The following is a 22,588-nucleotide window of genomic DNA, read 5'->3' on the forward strand; positions in this document are numbered from 1 at the left end:
CAAAGATTTCTCCCATGGGTGTTGTAGACACTCAGGACTGAGGACTTAGACAGGGGTCTGTAAAAGCTGTCTGGGAATGGTAGAAGATACACTTGGGCCCTCTCCCTCTGGCCATCAGACTACTAAGATAATGGACCCCCAAGCAACTAGAATTTCTGCCATGCTGAGAGAATGAAAAGGCTGGAGCCCGAGTGCCAGTCAGAGGAAGAACCCGGATTCCTCAAAGAGGAGTACACACAGTTCCGACTGCTCATGAGACTGCCTCACCGGAGGGTCTGGAGCTGAGAGACTTGGGGGTCCACCACTCAGCAGGGGCTGCTCAGCTGCACAGTTGCAGTCTCCGTATCTATGCCTCATGTCATAGAAGATGGACTCTGGGAGATGGGGTGGGGGGTGCAGTTGCTGGGACTCTTGGTCCTTCCTTCCTATTTTTCCATATCACCTCTCCGTTTTAATTGGCATACACGGGGTCTGAGGGAAGCCTGAGTTGTTGCTGTCCGTGCCCTAGATCTGAGCCTAAACTCTCCAGTATCAATCCATGAGACACATACGTGTTGAGTGTGGTTGACTATGTGCCTGTGTGTGCTCTGTACTCAAGGGTCTGGAGCCATGTTCCGGGCCAATGTGAGACGAGGGTGGTGGGGAGGCAGGGGACAATGGAACGTTGAGTTCTGGAGTCAAGTCAGGTGTGACTTCTCAGCCCCACTGTCCACGCCTGAAATAGGAACCCCGGGGGAAGCAGCCCCTTCCTTGCAGTTGTGATGTTCAGTCATTTTCAGTGCGTGGTGAGCTCTGTGACCGGGGACCTGTCTATCTGGATACCCCAGGAGAGGGTCTACAGATCAGAGTGAAAAAAGAGACCAAGCCACAGCCCCGAATCCGGGAGGGGCCCTGGGGGTGTGTGTCTTTCAAAGTGTGACTTCCTGACCATAAAGAGACAGAGCCAGGGTGACAACATCACTGAAGCACCTTGTACTCCCAAGCCAGGAGGGCTCTGGCTTGGCCTTCAGCAAGGGGTGCAGGATGGGGTGGGGCACGTGTCAACTCGGGGCCTTCTGTCATTCTGACTTGGTCCTCCAGCAATTCTGGCACAGGCCAGACCCCTCTTTGTGGAGAAGGTGGGATAAGATTCCTGTACTCTTGGGCTAGGGAGATGGCTCAGCGGTTAAGAGTACCGACTGTTCTTCCAGAGGTCCTAAGTTCAATTCCCAACAACCACATGGTGGTTCACAACCACCTGTAATGGGATCTGACACCGTCATCTGATATGCATGAAGAGAGGGATGGTGTATATGGAATAAATAAATCTTTTTTTAAAAAAAGATTCCTGATAATACGAAGGACAAAGAGCTTGGTGGGCGACCCTGACGGCGGCCCTCTGTACGAATCACGGGTCAATCCTCACCGCATGGCTGCATGGCAACTGCGTAATGTACTTCTAAGAAGTCATTTGTCCTTGGCAATGTCATCATTCTCTTCACATCATTTTCTTCATTTCACAGAGAAGAAAAGTGAGGTCTCTGCACCACCAATACATGAATACAATGGTCGCCCTCATACACTATAGTACTTTTTCTGTTCTATCCTCCCCCAAAGCACAGAGGAGAGACAGAGATCTTAAGACGGGTGGTGTGAAGTCATACCACCTTCCAGGGACACGGGGGAGGCCTGCCAGGGAGAAGTAAGCAGCCAGGGCCAGGTCCATCCAAATGCACTCGTGGCTGGGCAGCCTATGTCACACCCCGCCTGCTCCCTGTCCCCTGGGGCCTGTTGTGTTTTCAATGACCCACTTTCCCTGGAGAACGCAATCACTGTAGATTTTACGACTTGTGTGCAGTGGCCTCCAACCACACCAGGAAGCAAGGGCTGAGCCGCAGGGGCCTAGTTGTTTAGAGGAATGCAACAGACCAGCCTAGGGCCTCACCACCTCAAGGTGTTGAGGGGCAGGCTTGCCTCTCCCGGCTGTGTACATTGGAGCCTCTCATCTCCAGAGCCCAGAGAGAAAATCAGGGCAGTTTCTCACAGAAGCACACGCCATGCACTCTCCTCAGCTTGGAACATGGTCAGTGTCACACAACCTAGGCTGTCCCTTCTTAGCTTAGTGCCCACAATGGACCTGTCCCTTCACCGTAGCATATATTTGGATGGGTCATTCTCGTTTGGGCCTGGAACGGGAGCTATGCCTTTCCTTTTATGGCCATGTAAAATACAACACAACACAACATAACAGGCCTGTCTCCTCAGAGCTTTGTACACACAGAAGGATCTATTCCTCTCAGACTTGTTCCCTCAGAGTCTTTCACACACAGAAGGGCCCATCTCCCTACATACAGAATGGATTGTGCACTGGTGGCCCTGTCCATGTTCAAAGCTGTTCCCTCGAAGCCTCACGCACACGTAGGCTATCTCTGCAGACCCTGGCCTCAGAGGGCCTGGTCGGGAGACAAGGGGAGCATCTGAGTCAGAACTGAGGCCTCATTAACTCTGTATGACTGTTTATGTCCCACACCCTAGGGGATTGGCCTCAAGGGCCTACTGCCTAAACCAAACACACAGCTTCCCTAGGGAGCCCTTGGGACTGCAGGCTGGGCTCCCGGGGGATTCAAGTCGGGCAGAACATCTCTTTCCCATCCCTTTCCTAGTATAGGAGGTACTGGTCCTCCACCTCGTCATGGAACCATGGGTATCCCTGGAGTCCCCTGACCAAGGCTGCTGTGGGCAAAAGGATAGCTCTGTCCAGGGAGAGAGGGAAAGAGAAGGGGGGAGACAGAAAGAACTATGCCAGCCTCATGTCTCCTCAGAGCGACAGCTGGCTCAAGAGAATCTATTCAGGCAGAGAAAATGGCGGGGAGGGGACCCCTCAGCTAAGAGGGCCAAGATGGCGGTGGGGGTGGGGGTGGGGGTGGGGGTGGCCAAACAAGAAAACTCCAGTAAAAACTCCCTGACTTTAGAAAATGACAAGAATCCTACAAGGGATCTTCAGTCACACCCAGCTGTGCTCCCTAGGACAGCCTGAAGTAGAATCTGCAGAGTCCTTTGTCAGAGGAGCCCTGCTATTCTGGGGGGAATCACATGCTGGGGGCTACAGCTAAGTCTTTGTAAGATCCAACTTTGCCCTCCTGAGGAAATACACTGCCCTGGGCAAGTCCAGGCACGGTAAACCAGGAGACACGTTATATCTGAGAGGCGTGCGTCACCCTACAAAAAGAGCACACTCTATATATACTTCCTGTTGTAGGCTGCATGCAGAAAACTCACAAATTCAAACTGTGGTTGTGGGATTGCTAAATGTCCTAAATTCTGACACTCTGCTGTCTACTTTTTTTTTCTGTTAAAAATGGAAAAAAAAAAAAAAAAAAAGAAGAAGAAGCAAGTAAATAAAACAGATCCACAATGGTTGTTGCCTTCTTCACCTGTGGAAAGTGAGAGAGAGCGGCTGTCTCAGCCCCGAGGTGGTGGCACACGCCTTTAATCCCAACACTTGGAAGGCGGAGGCAGGGGGATCCTTATGAGTCTGAGGCCAGCCTAATCTACAGAAAGTAGAGTAGAGTTCTAGGACAGCCAGGGACAGTTCCAAGACAGTGAGTCCCTGTCTTGAAAAACAAGCACATAAGAGTGGCTGTCTCAGGAGAAGCAGAGAGATGGCTGTATCCAGAATGGGCTGCTGAGTCCAGCTCTCAGGCAATTAGACCAAGGAGGCCGACCATGGACCCTCTGGTCTAGCCTGAAGTTGCTGTTCATTTCTGGGCAAACTGTTTGGCCCCCTTTAGCTCTGGTGCCCATATTGGTTAAAGGACAGCAAACAGAAGTGTTTAAGCCAGGCCTTGCACACTACAGACATTTAGTAAATGAACAGTCACCCAGATCTGTCTCAACTAGGACAAGAAAAAGTAAGGACTCAAATTCAGTCCTTCCAGCTGACATTGGTAGCCAGGGTATTCTCCCAAAACATCTGAAGATTCTTTGTCACTTTGCAAGGGCAGATGGCAGCTTGTCTTGTCTTAACTCTCACATCTAAAGCTCCAAGAGCCTTAACTAAATCAAGTTGCCTCATCAAGAGACCACTGCCACCTGGTGGCTACATACCCAAATCATCGGGGGCCAACTGCCCCAGGGGAAGGACACTAACATCTCATACAAGCTTATATGGCGGGGATGAAGGTCTGGTAGGTCACCCTGGAGGAAGGGATAACGCCTGAGGAGACCACCACCACCCTTTGATACCTCTGGCTTAGGTTTCCCAGGTGCTTTTAAAGATAGTTTTAAAGACACTGACTGAATTGAGTGATCATAAAGACACAAGGTGCCATCAGAATCGAGATCAGATATCCTCAGAACTGTTAGAAACCCAAGGATGTCCTGGCCAGCTCTGGGTTAATTTTATGAACCCCACATGTAATCCTAGGGTAGATCTCCGAAACCTCCTTTCTACCAAAGTCTCTTGAAACTGGCATGTGCCAGGGAGCCCAGCTTAAAACTCCATTTTCATGCCTTGATCTTGGTTACTTCTTGAAACGTCCTGAGCACAGCCTTGTGGGTACGCCTGGAGTGAATCACCTCAAAAGGTGAATCAGGACCCCTAAACCCTCCTTGATCCTCACAGCTAAGGACCGAGCATTTCTCACACTTGAGCTTCCTCAGTCCTCGCAGCAGCCGGGAACAGAGCCTCACCTTTTCAGAGTGGGCCTGATGCAGACAGGAACGAACTTCACAGGGGAAATGGACAGCAGGAGTCTTGCCCAGCTGCCAGGACACAGAGAGAGCTCAGTAGATGCAGTCTCACTGTGTAATGACTCACAACACCAGGGGCATAAACAAAGAATGACCATGCCCTGTGCCCAGTTCATCACTTGAGCAGGCCACTGAATGTAACAGAAACTCTTCAGGAGAGCTGACCCAAGCCTAAGAAGTCAGAGCAGAAGCCTGTCTGCTCTCTCCTCGTACCAGAAGCCCGACACTTCTGTAAGGAGTGCTAACAGGAGTGAGGCCACGAGTCAGCCTACCAAAAGGAAGCAAGGCCGGTGAACATAGCCAGTATTTTCAGCCACCCCTGCTAAATTCTATACAGCTTTAAACGCTTCTTGTTCAAGAAACTTTGTAGAACCCAGAGTCCAGCCTCCCAGAACCCCAGCTTTCCCCTCCCTCTGACAGAAGCAGACCTAGGAGATTTCTGGAAGCAAGGAAACAGCTGGATATTTCCCAGATGAGCAGCCACCTACCAGGGACCTGCTCCTATCAGAAGGCACAACCCTCAGTGAGAGAGTAGAAGCTTCCAGCAAGAGCAGGACCCTCAATGAGCCACCCAAGAGGCAGAATGTTCCTCACCACCAGGCCTGTGTCCTGCCTGATTCTCATCCATCACTCTAAGCCTCATGCAGCCACTGCCAACCAGCAGAAGGGGCCTGACTTACCTTCCACTGCAGAGAATGGAACCACTGATCTCGCAGGTAGCTGTTGGCAGCCTGTAACAACAAGAACAGGAAAATGGCAGGTCATCATTTTCTGGAATATCTCAAACCATCTTAACTGGCCTTCACACAAGTCCCTAACCACCAGCTTCTGCCCTGAGGTCCTGGCTTGTCTCCTAAAAAAATTATGCACTGACCATCAAGAGCAAAATCAGAACAGAAGACATGGTTGATTGTATGGGATAATTTTGCTGGGTATAATAGAGTCCCTACCCTGCTGGCTGGAGCACTTTCCCTGAGGTTATGCATACTGAATGACCTTGGATGGATGATGGGAATTGGTGGAAGGTGATATAGTTGAGTGGACTAGTGCCTCTGTTCTGCCCAGACTGCTCAGGAACCCTCTCAAACCCGGGGTTCGACAGGACTCAAATGATCCCCACAACAAGCTTCCAATTCCTTGCCTATATCTGCCAGAGCTCAGCCTCAGAAAGACTCAGGCTCAAGTCCTGGCCTTGATCACAACCTAGCTGTGAGCCAGTCACCCAGTAACACAAGGCCCTTCAGAAGCCTATGAAGAGAAAGAAGCACCCTCTGAATGGTCATGTGGCTTTCAATGTCTCACTCACACCCCAGCTCTGGTCAACACTGACCCAGTATCTCATCTCATGACACTGAGCCATGGGGTTTGCAACAGTGGATGGTGCAAATACCAAGCAGATGTTCATAAAAGGCTCTCCGGAGTAAAACAGCTCTGGCCTCAGCATGTGTTGCCTCTGGTGTAAATAATCTCTACAGTTAGCTCAGTTGAGGAGACTCAGAGCTCTCATGAGTATGTGTGTGTTAACCAAGCTGAGCCAGCTCCAGCATAGTCCTGGTCCACAGCCTTGCCTATGCTTTTAATATAGCACAATACTGGGAAGTAGTATTGGGGGTGGGGGTGGGGAGGCTCCAAAGACCTGTGGTGGAAAAGGGACTCTGCACATCAAGGCTCTCGTGATGGCAAGATCACCTTGGACTGTCTAGGTGGTCTGGTGAGGTCACACAGTAAGAGGGAGGCAGGAGAGCCAATCGGACTGAAGCACAGAGATGGCTGAGGCCACAGACTCCAAGGAACATCCAGAATCTGAGAAAGGAAACAGACTCTTTCCTAGACCTAGGAGCAAAGCCCTGGTCACACCCTGTCACTGGCATGCGGCACTTCTGATCCCAGGAGGCAACTGCAGAAGATCCTACTGATCTTGGGATTAGAGTCAAGTCCAGCCTACCCTGGGCTCCCCTGCCACATTCCTGATACTGACTTGTCAGGGTCTACCTGTCTCAATGTTGCCAACAGTCTCATTCCCACCCCTCTTCCTTCTGATGCACAGTACAAGCACACACAGTTTGGTGACTGTGCCAGTGAGCATGAGCTGATATGGCATGAAAGGGACCCTTCATGTGTGGGCAGAAGCACTGCTTTTAAGAGTTAGTGCATGCTGGGCAGTGGTGGTGCACGCCTTTAATCCCAGCACTTGGAAGGCGGAGGCAGGTGGATTTCTGAGTTTAAGGCCAGCCTGGTTTACAGAGTGAGTTCCAGGACAGCCAAGGCCATACAGAGAAACCCTGTCTCGAAAAACCGGGATTAAAAAAAAATAAAGAGTCAGTGCATGATTTAACCCTGTCCCATGCAGGCACAGCAGAAATATCTCAGATGATGTGTACTACAGAGCAGAGCCTCAGGGAACTAGGCAGTGTGAACTGGTAGGAGGAAGCCTTGGCTGTTTTTGAACTACACAGGACTGGGGTTGCTTCCTCGGTGCAGGGGATCCTAGCTTGCCTAATCTATATGATTCTGGCATGGCCTAACACTGCACTGGGAACTCTCCACTTTCACCTACTCCCTCCGGTAGGTGCCTGCGCAACTCTTGGCCACCCGGGTCACACCCAGAATGCCCCTTCTCCGGGATGACTGTCTCAAGCCTTGCTTTCCTCTGCCTGTGCTCATCTACCGTGACTCTGTCCTGTTCAGTTGTCCTCCTATCTGCAGGCTATGGCTCTGTGAGGTTGTAAATTATGTCTATGTGAGCATCACTGCGTTTGTGAAACCCAGAGCAACGGAAGACTGGCTGGCATGTTGAATAAATGAGACAGGAGTGACTGAGGGGACGCATGTGTTCGTGAACAGAGGGCAAGGAGGCGTGGATGGGAGCATGGGGAGTAAGCAGGAAACGGCTGGAACAATGGGCAGGTAGATGGTTGGGTGGTGGGTGGATGAGTACATGGGTAAGTACACAGGCAGAAGACGGGGTGGGTAGATAGATGGATAAAAATGTAGATATACGAGCAAGAGGACAGGGGTGAGAGGAGTGGATAAATGGATACACAGATGCATGGAGGGGTGAGTGGTTAGACAGTTAGGTGTCTATGTGGATGGAAGGATAGAGAGGGGCACAGAGTGACAAGTGGGTGAATGGGTGGGTGTGCGCGCAGATGGATGGATGCGTAGACATGTGGATGAGGAGGTGAGTGTGTAGACTAATAGATGAAGTAGGTAAGGAGGCAGATGGGAAAGTGGGTAGATGGATGGACGGATGGGTAGGTGTGTATGGAGATGGATGGATGGGTAGGTCTGTCTGTCTGTCTGTAGATAGATGGATATATAGATGTGTATGGAGATGGATGGATGGGCAAGTGTGCATGTATGCAGATGGATGGATGTGTAGGTGTGTGTGTATGTATGTATGTATGTATGTATGTAGATAGATGGGTAGGTATGCATGTATGTGGATGGATGGATGGGCAGGTATGTATGCAGATGGATTAATAAGCAGCTATGTATGTATGTATGTGAATGGATGGGTAGGTGTGTATATATGCAGATGGATGGATGGCTAGATGTGTGTATATGTATGTGGATGGATGGACGGGTAGGTGTACATGTACATGGATGGATGGGATATGTATGTTGACAGATAAATGTGTAAGAGAACTACATAGGACTGAGGTTGCTTCCTCGGTGCAGGGGATCCTAGCTTGCCTAATCTATATGATTCTAGCATGGCCTAACACTGCACTGGGAATTCTCCACTTTTACCTACTCCCTCCGGTAGGTGCCCGCGCAACTCTTGGCCACCCGGGTCACACCCAGAATGCCCCTTCTTCGGGATGACTGTCTCAAGCCTGTCTCCAGGTTCTTTCGGATGGATGATGCACAGGCATAGGAGAGGAAAGAAAGGAGGGAGGGAGGAAAATCGTAGGACCGATTCACAGTAAGTAGAGCGTCCATGTACCCATCCCATGGAACTTGAAAGCAATCCCTTCAGCTCTGACAAAACAAGCTCTTGACCACTGTGCTTTTGCTGAGACGAGCATGCATGGAGGTACATCCTTGGACACCTGTGTACCACACTTGGTCTATGTGCCTCTGTGATAACTAAGGAGACAAATACTGTAGTGTGGTTACAAGTGAAGAAAGGAGGCCCAGAAGCCTCCTCTCAGTGCTCGGATCACACCTCAGGCTCATCTCCCTCCTAGCCTGCTTTCCCTGATAACCCTAGGGAGCAGGCAGCGGATGTAACCTGGCTCCTGTGGATATGGGAGCCGCTCTGCCTCTTGACAGTCAATGAAAAACATGGCACCCATTGGCCAGCATTGAGAACAGGGTGGGCCAGGTGATGTATGACAAAGGTGAGATTTCCCCACGCCCACCCCCCAGCAGAGGATGCCGGGAGACACTCTGGAATCCCAGTATAGGCCTCCCCAGGTGGATTCTGGCAGAGGACAAGTTTGCCTGGCTATGCTGCAGCCAGAAGGAGAGCCTCTGTCAAGTTCCCTTGAAGCCAAGGGTGGCGGCAGAGAGGAGACAGGACAACCCAGATCCCAGGGAACACCAGGCACAGTGAGTGGCCAGAGTGACTTGGAAGAGAATCCCCTACCCCCCCCCCCCCAGGGAGTCCACAGCCTACCTTGCCCCCCATGGCCCCAGGCTGGCTCTGGTGGCTCTCTGCCTGTGCCTGGCGCTAACCTTCCCACAGGGCTGGCTCCAGGCAAGCCTGCCCAACTTCCTCAGCGGAGGCTGCCAAGTTCTAGCTCATTGTTGCATTGTCCTCGAGGTGAGAAAAACAGCCTGGAGCCTGCAGGGACTGTTCCCAAGTTCAGCTTCCTGGCCCAATCTCCAGGAAAAACAGCTAAGAGCAGCCGGGAAAGCTCACTTGCTCTTGTGCTCTCTCTTTCTCTCTCTCTGTCTCTGTGTGTCTCTGTCTCTCTCTTCCTCTCCTCTCCTCTCCCTTCCAGTAAGAAGGGAACAGTTGTCCATCTCCCGTGGGGCTTTCGAGACCCGGTAATGAGTGTGTGTGTGTGTGTGTGTGTGTGTGTGTGTGTGTGTGTATAGGCACTGTCAGAAAGGAGGGCCCACTTTCCCTCCTTATTTAAATCACCTTGGGCTCTGTCTGCTCTTCCTTATGCCTTTTGCCTCCAGGTACTGTATTATTCCTTAGTGCTTAGCACTTAACCAGAAGGGCACCAGCAAGGTGCCTCAAATAGGGCACACACAGTGTAGGTAGGTGAATAGAAGCTGCTCTCCTCACAAGAGCTCACCGTAAGGGGGAAACAAGATTAGCAGGCCTCTGTTGTTGCCGGGCCTCTAACAAGTGCTTAGGGAGCTCACACTGAAATGGCAGAAAGCCCAGGAACACTGACTGGCCCCCCATGCTGGGCACTGGCACCTTGTCTACAGCACCTACAGGAGGCTTACACTCTGCTACTTAAGAGGCATGCCTAGGAAGGTTCATTCTTTCTGGAACTCCCAGTAAGAAAGTTATCGATCTAAGAAAACCAGAATGCGAACTGGAGAAGGAAGACAGAGATGGCTGCTCTGAGGCTAAGGAGACATTAAAGAAGAAGCAAACAGCAAAAGCTAGAGAGGGAGAGAGAAAGGAAGAAGGAAAGATGGACACAGAGACAGAGGGGGATGAAGAGAGGATAGAGACGGAGGACTAGAAAAAACAGAAGGAACTGAGCCCTGGCACTCAGTGTGACTCAGGACAGAGAAAGCCGCAGTTTCCAATCAATAGCATCAATTAAACCTGAACTCACGTCACCACAGGGACTGGTGGCTGCAGTACTCATGCTCACTGCAAAACACTCCTGGACCTCTGTTATTCTGCAACAGGCCCACGGCGCTTCCACTAGACCACAACCCCTGGGCTGTGACCCTTTAGCCTACCTGACTGCTACCCCCCAGGTCCCTTCCCACCCGAGGGGCAAAGCTCGATTATCGACTATCGACTTTCGACTTTTGTGACACACTGCGTTACAAAGGATCAGAATAATCAGCAGGGACTCTAACCAGCAGCTCTGGCCTCGCCCTGGGGAACAGAGGAGCCATACACAATTACAGAGTCTAGGAAGGAGGCAGGGACAGACAGCCAACTTAATGTGCCTCCTTTGGCCTGATAGAGGTACAAGCAGAAGGGAGAACCCAGGGGTGGGCAGGGGCAAGGCTGCACCCACCTAACTCTCTGAAGGGAGACTGCGCTGCTTCCCTGAGATAGGCTCCGGATCACAGCAGTAGCTGGTGCGGCCTCCTCTCCTCTCCTCTCTTCTCCTTCCTTCTTCTCTCCTCCTCTGCTGCTCCTGCCTCTGGCAGAGCAGCCACCAAGCAGGGGCGGCAAGCGTGGAGGATGCTGGGGCAGCCTGGTTTGTCAGCCCGCAGGGGGAGCTCTGACGTCGCTCAGCCCACTGCAGCCTGGGAGAATCATCACTACCACCAGCCAAGGGCCATGGCCAGGTTAAAGGGACATGCCCAGAGCTGGCCAGTGTGTCTTACTCTTCTGACAGGCGGGGGGATGGTGGGGGTGGTGATGCTCTAGCCCTGGAAACACAAGGCCCTTCTGCTAATACGTGGTGATCACCATCAACAGAGAAAACAGGGCTCCCTGGCTATTTCCCACATGTCCAGCCTTCTGCCCCTTAGCCCCTGATCTGTTGTCTAGTATCCCCTCTGTCTCTTAAGAGCTTTCTATGGCTCCCCAGTGTCCTCAGTATATAGTCTGAGGCTGACAAGACCACATCATCTAGATGCAGTCACGGGCATCGACCTCACTCCTACCAGAGAGCCCCCCCCCCACACTCATACTAGGTGTGCCCCCTCTAGGGCACCCTCCTACTCATCCCTCTGCACCCCATATCAATGTACATCCCTGGGGTGCAGCTGTCCCCCGAGGCCTGGTGAGTCACCCTCCCCTCCCCCTCCTGTCCCAGTCCTCTGGGATGTGTCTGTGTCTGAGTTGCAGCTTTTTCAGTAATCATGTGTTTATGGCTCAGTCTCCCCAGAGGCTGACAGTGAGGATGAGGATGGGGCTGTAGGGGCCAGAGAGAGGGGCAGGCTTGAAGCTGCAATATTGAGCAATAAAGGCATTCCAGAAGGCTGCCCTGCTGCCCTTCAGGGCCCTCCTTGTCTTGGCCACTGTTGCTCATGGGGTCAACCAGCCCCACAGGGCCTGGCATTGAGCAGCCTTGCAAAGGTCCAGTACTACAGTTTTCAGGGCAAGGGGAACAGAAGAGAGGCAGAGAGGCCAAGGGAGGCATAGCAGAGGCTGATTAGTTCCCCCTAAAGACAAGGAGACAGCCGGACAGTGGTGGCGCATGCCTTTAGTCCTAGCACTTGGTAGGCAGAGGCAGGTGGGTTTCTGAGTTCGAGGCCAGCCTGGTCTACAAAGTGAGTTCCAGGACAGTCAGGGCTGTACAGAGAAACCCTGTCTCGAAAAACAAAAACAAACAAACAAACAAAAGACAAGGAGACAACAGGGGGAACCAGGGAGCTCTGCTGGCCAGAGGGGACATGATGAAGATAGGGGGTGGGTAGGTCATAGAGGGCAGAGCACAGTGGCTGAGTTCCAAGATGGGCTACAGCGGGCATGGCTTTTGATGTCCTCCATATTGTCTTCTACAATATGGACAGGGATGTGTCACACAGTATCCCTCACACTGCTGCAGGTCAACTGCTCTCCCGCCTCAGGATGATACCAGAAGGGCCATCAGCTGCTATGGTCAAAGGTGAGGAGGGGGCCAGAGAATACAGGATACCCCCAAGGGACCAGCAGGGCCAGCCTGGATCCTCTATGAGGTTCAAGGTAGGGAAGAAAGGGGTTCTTTGAATAGAATTAGGAATTCTAAGCCAATCTTTAGGGTGGCCACCCTCCTCCTTTCATTTCCCACCACACACTGACAGTGTGCTACACCATGGAGGGAGGGGCAAAAACTAAGTCTTGGTGACATCATCTGCCACCCAACCCCGGATCCAGCTGTTCTTTGCAAAGCTCCTCCTGAACTTCCCAGCCATTTTAACAGCACAACCGATTCCTGTTCAACCTTCGGTCCTAATGATATTCGTGTCATTTTCGATCTCCGTGCTCACAGACACCCAGAGCCAGTACTTCCATTGTTTGCCAACACAAAACTGAGCTAACCAAAAAAGGCACAGGACACAATCCTCACTTAAGTCCAGCAGACAGCAAGCAGATCCACAAGAGGTGAGCCTCACAAGTTCCGAAGCCCGTCTGGCCCGGGGACTCATTTTCGGCATTTTCAAAGCAGAGGCTACAGAGTTCAATTTTTCAAGACCCAGGAGGACGAGCAGGCTCCTAGACAGTGGACAGCATGCAGCAGGTGTTTAATCCATGCACGGCCCTCCCGAGAGTCTTTAATACCTTCGTGACTTTCTAAGTTGACCAAAGCTAAGGTCTACAGAGGGAGCAGGTGAGAAGAGGGCGAGGGACCGGGAGGAAAGAAACTGCTGGGTCATGCTTACACTTCCTACCTGCAGCAGGACGGTCCCTCCGGGGATCGTGAGCTGTAAACAGTACTTCGGGGCGTTCTCCCAGGACAGTGGCTGAACGTCTTCAATGGCGCTGTAGGAGACCGAGTTTTCCATGTACCCAGACGGCTGTGCCAAAGAGAGAAAAACAAGAGCCTGTGAGCAGACAGTGCGATCACAGAAAGGAAGCTACCCAGGGACCAAAGGACCAGTTCTTGGCTGCCAGCATCCCGCTGTGGGGAGGGGCTGTGGAGGGAATTCATTCCACACCTAGGGTGCAAAATGAAGAAAAGGCAAGGGAACCCTCAGGTCAGGGGTGAGGGGTCACCCCCTGGTGACCACTGTGGTCACAGGGCAGAGCTTGAATCTTAGCATCCCTTCCCAGCACACCATCCTCCAAAGGCTCCTAACGGGTCCATCCCATGGAAGTCACTCCCTACAGAAGCCTACTGACAGGACCTCTGACCCATCCCGCTTCCTCGCCCCCAAAGCCCACAGAGCACATGCTGTCTTTCTTCGGCGCCCTGGACCACTACATGGTTCAATAGCATGTATTGAGAGAAAGCATAAGCATGGATCAGTGATAGGGGAAGAAGGCAAGACAGGCCTCAAGCCATCCATCCACACTGCCTCTAAGAGAGTCCCACCGTCTCAGAGAAGCATCAAGGAACCACACAGGCCATTGAGCCCTGCTAGGGTCTTCAATACCCCACCTCCAAAATGCCAGAGGTTGGGGCAATCCGTGAAGACTAAAGACGTGCGGCAAGCTAAGACAGATGACAACCTCCCACAGACCCCATCATCGTGCACACACACACTGTTTCAGGAGCTCCAAGAGTGGAATGTCACAATGACTTGAGGGAGGAGGTGGCAGGGCCATCCATAGGGCACCCAGGTCTTGTGACCTTCCCACAGCTAAGACTGAATGAATGTGTATACGATGCTATGCTGAAGCAGGGAGGTGAGATTCAAAGTTCACGGCCCGGGTGAATATTTTCCCAGACACTTAGGCTTCTGATTTTTTTTTTCTTTTCCAACTGACATGTAGTGGCGGTGAGGGGAGCTGATAGCTAGACTGCCATCAGCCTGAAGTAAAGTGAATGACCAATGGAGGTTGGTTCAACAAGTATCCACTGAGGGTCTAGCATATTCTAAGGGTCGTGGTGGGTATTGCATAAAACCGGAGTCCAGTGGGGTGAACAGACAACAAGCAGAATATCGGGGGGGGGGGAGTAGAGACGAGGATGGCATATTGAATGGGGCACGGTGATGGGACCATAACATGAACTCAAGGCTAATGCAAAGTTCTGGGGACAGCGAGCGAGAGCTGAGGGAAGAGGTCAGGCAGAGATTAGGTAGCAGGTAGCACTTCTGGGGCCTAGGGACCACACCCCCATGGAGAAGGTACGGCAGGAAATTCTAGCAGCATCACCGAAGCCACCAAGAACAGAGGCAGGAAGACAGTGTTAGTGGGAGGTGGCTGGCCGCCGCAAGCCCTTCACACCAGCGTGCTGCTCCTCACTCCCCAGCAAGACCTGCAGACCAGTGTCCACCTGTGTAAGCCGCCCCTGTGCAGAGGTTGCTGTGGGCAACCCCCACCCTACAACCTGGCCTGGCTGTTGCTGAAGCTGTGAGCAAAGCTTTCTGGGAAAGGGCTGGGTATAAATAAATAAGCACCCATTGTTTTTTAAAAGCCAGACCAATTGCTTTTCCTCTGTTTGACTCAGCACTTGGCCCAAAGCAGTCTTTGGAGCCATTAAGACCTGTGTTTGAATCCCTTTACTGTGTGTCATTACGACAGTTACAGCGCCTCTCTGAACCTGGTTCCTCTGACAGTAATTTTATAAACAGAACTATGGAAAATATTCCAGGGAATCTAACTTGCCAAGGGCGGCGTACTTAGCTCAGCATCTGGAACATACTGAAGAGACTGATGGAATGACTATAGTTTTTATCTCCAGCATCCTCTTCCCCAAACTCCAAAGCCCAAGTGAAGCCCACCTGCCTAAGCCGTACATCCCGAGGCTCACCTGCCATTCCAGCACTCAGAAGGCTGAGCATGTGAGGCCAGCCTGGGCTATCCAACAAGTTTGTGTGTCCAAAACCGAAGGAGTACTCGGCACTCACGGAGGACAAGGAATACCTAAGCCCAGCTGAAGAGGGTTTAGGGGGACAGGATGATCGATTCTACTATGGAATCTAGGGATACACGGGGCTACTGGGAAACCAAGATGACTGACCAGGGACCGGACCAAGATAGTAACACAGAAGTACTGGGTTCCCCAGGTCAGGGCCACGTTGGTACTAGTATAGAACACTACAGATGGGCAAAGTGGTGTGGCACAAAGGATACTGTTCTCATCTCTGGTCTCCTCTGCATACAAGGTTCCTCTGTGCTCACTGCAGTTGTTAAGCTACACTGACAACAGCTTCTACACCCAGAGAGTCCTCACTGGGACAGGAAATTCGAAGACATGTAGGGGCAGATGTGTCACACCCACTGAGACCATGCTGCCCATAGCAATGGTGACACGGGAGCCAGAGTCACCGGCAGACAAGAGGTGAATCAGAAAGTAGGACAACCAGGACTTCCACCACCAAGGAAGAACGGGAAACATAGCTCTCAGACACAACTAAGCGATTACAGGCTTTCTAGAATCAGGCTCACAGCGCGAGGGTCCAGGGTACCCCTGGTGGAATCAGACAGGCAGCATTCACATCCTGTGTCTGTGCCGAGCCAGGCGGGAAGCTCTGGGCTGCAGGGGGTGGACAGGGCTGATGGGAGGAAGGCAGGGCATACTTGCTGGGGTGACTTGGAACCAGCTCACCCCAAAGGGCTGTCCCTCGTGGTGGTACCATCCACCAGCTCTCCTGGAGCTGCACACTAATGGGTGGATGTCACTGTATGTAAATGACAACTCGCACTTGACTAACAAATGCAAGCGTGGGAAGGCGAGGGACAGAATCTAAGCATATGGATAAAATTAAATCAAGATCACTCAGGAACCAAGCCTGAAGGTTCAAGCCTATAAACTCAGGGGGACTGAGGCAAGGTTACCAATTCAAGACCTGCAGGGACCACAGGGCGAGTTCAAGGCCAGTCTGGGCAGGTGAGGCAGAGCCATGATATAAAATGTAAGAGGGCCAGAGATGCAGCATAGCATAAGAGTGCTTAGCTATCAGGTTCGAGAATCTAGGTTCATTTCTCTCTCTCTCTCTCTCTCTCTCTCACACACACACACACACACACACACATACATATTCATTAATACTTCAATATATTTCTTTCATTTGCATTTTGACTGTATGTAACTCTGATCTGCATACTGGGTACACGAATGTATGCTGTGCTGTGTACATGTGCCATGCAGAGGTATGCAGAGGCCAGGGGACATTGAATGCTCCGTGATACAGTTATCGATTTTTGGTCAACCTCTTGAGTTAGGTCTCACTAAACCTGCAGCTAGCCTGCTTTTGTCTAGACTGATTTGGCTTCTGCGCTATGGACCTCAACCTGTCTCTTCTGAGGCACTGGAGTCACAGATGTGTGTTGCCATGGCTGGCCTTTACATGAATGCTGGGGATTCGAACCTGTGTCTTTATGCTTGTAAAACAAGATCTCTTACCCACTGCACCCATCCCTCAGGCTCTCCTGACTATTCTTAACTGGAAATTGTATTCCTCTTTATCTACTGTGCACATGTGTGTATGTGTACACACACACACACACACACACACACACACACGCGCGCGCGCGCACACACACACACACACGCACACACACAGTTTATATGTTGCAATCCTCTTGTGGGAGTCAGTTCTCTCCTTCTACCCAGGGATCACGCTCAGGTCGTCAAGCCTGCTGCCTTTATGTCAGGCTTGCCGACTTTACCCAGTGAGTCATCTCGACGGCCCTAAACTTTTTTTTTTTTTTCTTGAGTCCCAAATCAAAGAATTTGCTTGTGCTGTACCTACGAGCATCCACTCGGGAGTTTCTCTCTGCTCCCGCCGGTCTGCTTTGCATGAGCGATAAACAACTCCTAGGTGAACATCCTTGCGAAGCCTGTTTTTCTAGCCTATATTTAGGATTATTTCTTTAGGCCAGATTCCCAGAAATGGAATTACTGGGACAAAGGGTTAGAGCGTGTTTTCTGCTGTTGCCAAATTACTCTCATTAGAGAGATATTAAGGAGTCCTGGGAGCCCTGGCCAGGAATGAGGGACCCACTGCTGTCTCAGCTGGGCGCTACTTTCTGGCCACGTTCTAACAAGATGGCTTTGGCACTAGGGTTTCTGAACTAAGCACCATGTTGGGTCAGCATGTGTTGGGTACTAAGGATACAGACATCCACCACCCAAGGTCCTGGCTCTTGGGGTACAGCCTTCTGGGACGCTATGAGTTGTGCATGGGGACACTGCCTTCTCATGGGAGGTGGGGACAAATCTCAGAGCCGTGGCAGTGTTCTGCTATGGAACTAATATGGGCTCGTGTAAGAGGGCCTGCGTTTTCAAAAACAAAAAACAAAAAAGACAAAAAACGCCCTCTAGAATTCTGTGATAAGCCTGGCTCAAAAGCATCCAAGACCTAAATGGGAGACAGAGCAGGTGGCTGGAGGGTCCCTCGCCAGTGTTCCCCCTTCCCAAACCCCAAGACCTTCAGAGCTAATGTTTCCATTAATTATCTGCTTTCACAGGCTTCTCATCCAGTGGGGTGCTCATCCGACAGCCTTCACCATCCTGTCTTTCAGAGATCAGCTCTGCCGCCCGCCCCAGCCAATCGCCAGTTTCCATGGTGATGAGCACATGACTCATGAGTCTTCAGCCCCCAGGATGAGGCTCTAGGCTGACTCAAGACATGCATTCCAGTGGGATGGGGGGCTCCCACACCCCAAAAGGAAAAGCCTATCTGGAAAGTCCCTCTCTCTATCAGCCACTCCAGACTGGAGCCGCTGCTAAGTGCTGCCGCAGAAGCCTCATAGAGGCCTGGGTTGTAAGCAGCAGGCTGGTTGTCACTCCGGCAGCTGAGTGGAACTTGAGTCATCCCAGTCGCAGAGCAGGGTCCTTTGGCGCCATCGTGCTGGCACCTGGCACGGCAGTAGGATGCTCTGGTCTGGTCTCCAGGAGCGATGGATGGATGCCACATGACCTGGCAGGAAGCCCCTTCCAGCGCAGGACAGTACCGCATCTGTGTTCTCAATGGTCATTCTGCCAGGGACTAGTACCCATCATGCCAAGAGGCCAACACCTGACGGGAAAACGCCCTCACCCGCCCATCACATTCTACCTGTGTGGAATCTGCCTATTCTGAACACTGCTACACAGGCTCAGAGCGGAGGCCCTGCCTCACCTCTGTTGGTGGCTGAATGTGCCCCACTGTGTAGACCATCTATATGCGCTACCTACTCATGGCCACTTGGACTTAGACCTCCTGTTCTCCCACCATTGTGAAAAGCCTTTGTCCTGTTATCTTTCTAATGGGGTGACAGGAAGATACCCATGTCACAAACACAGTCGCCACCCATCGGATCCCACTCTATCAGACCTTATGTCCAAAGCTCCACCCACCCCACCGAACCCCACCCACCACAAGCCCCACCCTCACTAAGCATATCCCCCCAACACACACCCGACACACTCTAGTTCCACAGACCGCTCTAGCCCCAGCTCAGGGCTTGACTTCACTCAACCACACTGCAAGCAAGGGAGCTGTAGTCACCCTGAGGAAATGTAGACAGAGGATATGACAGGTCACAGACTTCTTCCTGCTTCCCACCATGATCCAATCTCGCAACCACACACACAGAGAGAGAGACCTGGACAGTCCTGGGCAGCTTACCAACTCCAGGGCAGTGCACACCATGCAGAACGGGGCTAAGGCCAGCAGGATCAGGGGGGTGGATGGGTGGGGGGATCTGGTCTCCCACTGCTGCACAGCTGCGGAGTCCCCGCCCACCTAGAACAGCAGCTGCGCTACAGTTGGACCCCTGGCTTAAAAAAAACAAAACAAAAACAAAAACCTGCAGCGGGGCCTGAAGGGCAGGGCCATCCCAAGACTCCATGAGGACTGTGATGAGGCATACAGGGGGCTCATTAATCAAGAAGCCAGCCTCGGCAGCTGCCCCCTTTTATGGCTAAATGCCTCAAGAAGTTTAGTAACAGAGCCAAGGCTAGCTATTTCCATATCCCGACCCTTCCAAGACCCATCTTCTCTGCGGGCATGGGAAGGGTGGGAATTTGGTCCCTGGGCCTGGTACTTTGGCATCTGTCCCAATAGGTGCCTTTGCTACTGAAACGGTTGATGAGGGGCTCAAAGACGTCTCCAAGTCAGCTCCGTTCTACCCAGAATCTACAGACATGTCTAAGAACAGTAACAGCCAGGCAGGTGGGACCTTAACTCCCCAAAGGTACCACAGTTCCAAGGGACTCCACCCTGGGGAAGGTCCCACTGGGACCTCTTCAGAAGGAAAAAAGAGAAGGAAGAAGGTTTGGGGCCCAGGGTATACATCATGCACAGCAAAGTGAGCTCTTCACGGTTCAGGAACACAGAACCCTGCTCTGGACTTTCATGAACTTGGGGGTGACCCTGACCTTGAACCTTTTCTCTACACAGCAGGACCGTTGGGACCCATATACTCTTACACGCTGGAAATGGAGCCTCTACAAAGCTGGGCACACGTGTGCTCTTGTCCCTTGTCCCCCTGCTTCCTTGCCACCATGTAGTGAACAGATCTGCCTCCTCTCCAGACACTGCTCCTTCGTGGTTCTGCCTCACCACAGGCCCAAAGCAACACAGCTGCACAACCACAGCCTGAAAGTCCACAAACACGTGAACCCTTTCTCCTTTAAGTTGACTGTCCCAGCAAAGGAACTCTCTGGCAGGCTCAAGAGTTTCTGCGGGTGCACGAATAAAGCTGCTCTCTGTGGCGTCCACCAGCGCTGGGTCCCGCTGAGAGGAGCTGAGCCCTTCAACTTTGTCTCCAGCACCACCCTTTCTAAGAATGTCTAAGTGCTGCCCTTGGCGGTAACCCTCGATTCGATGGAAGCACCACACAAGTTCTGCAGAAATTTCCCCAGAGGGCAGATTGGGGGGGGGGGGTGAACATCCCGAGGCCCATTCTTAAACGAAGCCACATGGCTCAGCCTCTCCAGGAGATAGGAGGCTTCTACCAGGGCTATCTTCATCCACTTGGAAAAACAGGGATGCTGGGATGACCCAGATGTTACATCTGTGACTCCAGGGGCAGGTCCACATCCCACACTCTCCCTGGCATGCCAGAATGAACCAGTATGATTATAGCCTGTTCACGGGCTCCACGTCACAGAAGGGAGCAAGGCAAAAATCGAACAGGCCACCATACTCCTGCCTCTCTCTGGCTGCAGCCTGGCTAGCCTGGTCTTATGAAATTTCAGTTTCCATACTGTGTATGTGTGGAAGGTCCACAGCCCTGCTCCCGTGAAATTCTCCATAGGATGGTGGCGCGACAGAGAGGTAAGAATACAAAGCATGTGGGACATTCAAAAAACGGTGACAATTGTGAGAGAGAAAATGAGTAAGGTGACAGGTAAAAGAAGGAAGCTGGGCTGGCAGATTAAGGAGGAACTCACATTCCTAGGAAAGGAGCCGCCAGGGCTTCCCCCCCGAGGAGTACTAAGGAAGACAGGAACTGTGTTTGTGTGTTGGTTCACTTCCTGTCAGCTTGACACAGAATTCTCTGGGATGAGGGAATTGCCTCCCATCAGACTGGCCTGTACACAAGTCTACAGGGCACCTTATTTGATTAGTGACTGGTGAAGGAGGGCCCAGCATATCATAGGTGGTGCCATCCCCTGAGCAGGTGGTCCTGGGTATGTAAGAAAGCAGGCTGAACAAGCCATGGGGAGCCAGACAATAAGCAGCAACCGCCCATGGCCTTCTGACTCTAGGTTCCTGCTCTAAGTACCTGCCCTGACAGTGACAGAGTATAGTCTGAGAGTTGTAAGCAGAAATAAACCCTTTCGTCCCCAAGTGTGTTTCTGGGTCATGGTGTTTTATCACAGCATCAGAGAGCTAAAAGCTAGTTAGTTCTGACGAATGTTCAGCCAGTCGCCAACATAGGACAAGACTGTCCCATCCATGGGCTGAAACCAAATAGAACTTCACAAACAACTTAGAGCAAAAATTTATTCTGGTTTTGTTAAGGTGAGTTCGAGGCCAGCCAGGGCCATACAGAGAAACCCTGTCTTGAGAAAAACCAAAACCAAAACCAAAGCAAACAAACAAAAGACAGTCTCAAGTAGCCCAGCCTAGTCTTGAACTCACTAGGTAGTCAAGGAAGACCTTGAACAACTTCTGATCCTCCTGCTTCATACCTCTGGATCCTTGAGGTGACAGGGATGTAAAGACTGTGAAGAGAAACCTTTGACCTCGGAGAGCAGCTTGCCACCCCCGAGTCCACCGAAAAGAATCTTAAGATTTAATCCTATCAGGGAGAAACGGGTTGAGAGAGGAGAGGCATCCAGAAGGTGGGTTTGTGGGCTTTTCCTGGCTCAAAGAAAAAGACACAGGGCTGAGGATGTGGCTCAGTGAGAAGAATGCTCCCCTAGCATGCACAGAGCCCTGGGCTATGTGCTCAGAACCACATAAACTGCACACGGTACACTGTGCACGGTTGTAATGTAGCTATCAGGAGGAGACAAGAGAATCAGAAGTTCGAGGTCCGCCTAGGCGACATGAGATGTTGCCTACAAGAAACAAAATAGCGTGGGTGCTTCCTCTTCTGCCACCTGGACAGCAGCCCTGGGGGGTTGTCAGCTCTCACAGCTCACCAGCACCACCAGTCCCTTTTCAAGTCTCAAGGGCCTCCCTCTGTCTGACCCTGGTGGCCTTCTGTCTCACAGGACCTTCGCTCTACAAAGCTGGGTTCTCCGGAAGCCAAGGCCAGCAGGGCAGACTCTTAGACAAATAAACTCAATACGGTTCTTGGCAAGGCTGAGCTGGATTCAGGAGCCCGTGTGTGTGTTTCCATGCATGGGAAGTCCCTGGCGGGTCTTTCCTCGAGCTGTAGGCTTCAAGCCAGGGCTTCCAGGATGGGTGACAATGGGTGCCGAGGGAACCGAGCCCATGTACACACTGTTAGGTGCTCTTGCATAGACCCTGGGATTAGCTCCAAGAAAACACATGGCAAGGCTCATGGAAGTCTGTGGGGGCATGTTAAGAAGGTGGGGGTCGGGGGAGGGGCTTGAGAGAAGTTCTAGAATGTGGGTACAAACTGCTTAGATCTTCAGTACCTTTTAATGGCTCTCCCTGACTTCTGGACTCGGTATTTTGTCACTGGTGAAATGGGGATAAAACAGTGTTCCACATCAAGGGACCAATGAAACCTAGAAGGACCGACCGGTCACAG

General features: G+C 51.8%; 1 protein-coding gene across 2 annotated transcripts in view; it reads right to left on the bottom strand.

Moving 5' to 3' along the window:
* The window catches only part of Cmip (c-Maf inducing protein), a 207,695-nt gene that overhangs the window by 72,763 nt on the left and 112,344 nt on the right, over positions 1–22,588 (bottom strand). For both annotated transcript variants that reach the window (XM_021169931.3, XM_021169932.3), the window contains exons 2-3: positions 13,210–13,335; positions 5,412–5,462 (exon numbers count right to left, since the gene is read on the bottom strand). In XM_021169931.3, coding sequence (XP_021025590.1) covers positions 5,412–5,462; positions 13,210–13,335 — 177 coding nt within the window. The remainder of the gene's footprint in view (positions 1–5,411; positions 5,463–13,209; positions 13,336–22,588) is intronic.

Source organism: Mus caroli, unplaced genomic scaffold (genome assembly GCF_978045245.1).
Source record: "Mus caroli unplaced genomic scaffold, Mus_caroli_1 scaffold_10, whole genome shotgun sequence".
Classification (NCBI taxonomy): domain Eukaryota; kingdom Metazoa; phylum Chordata; class Mammalia; order Rodentia; family Muridae; genus Mus; species Mus caroli.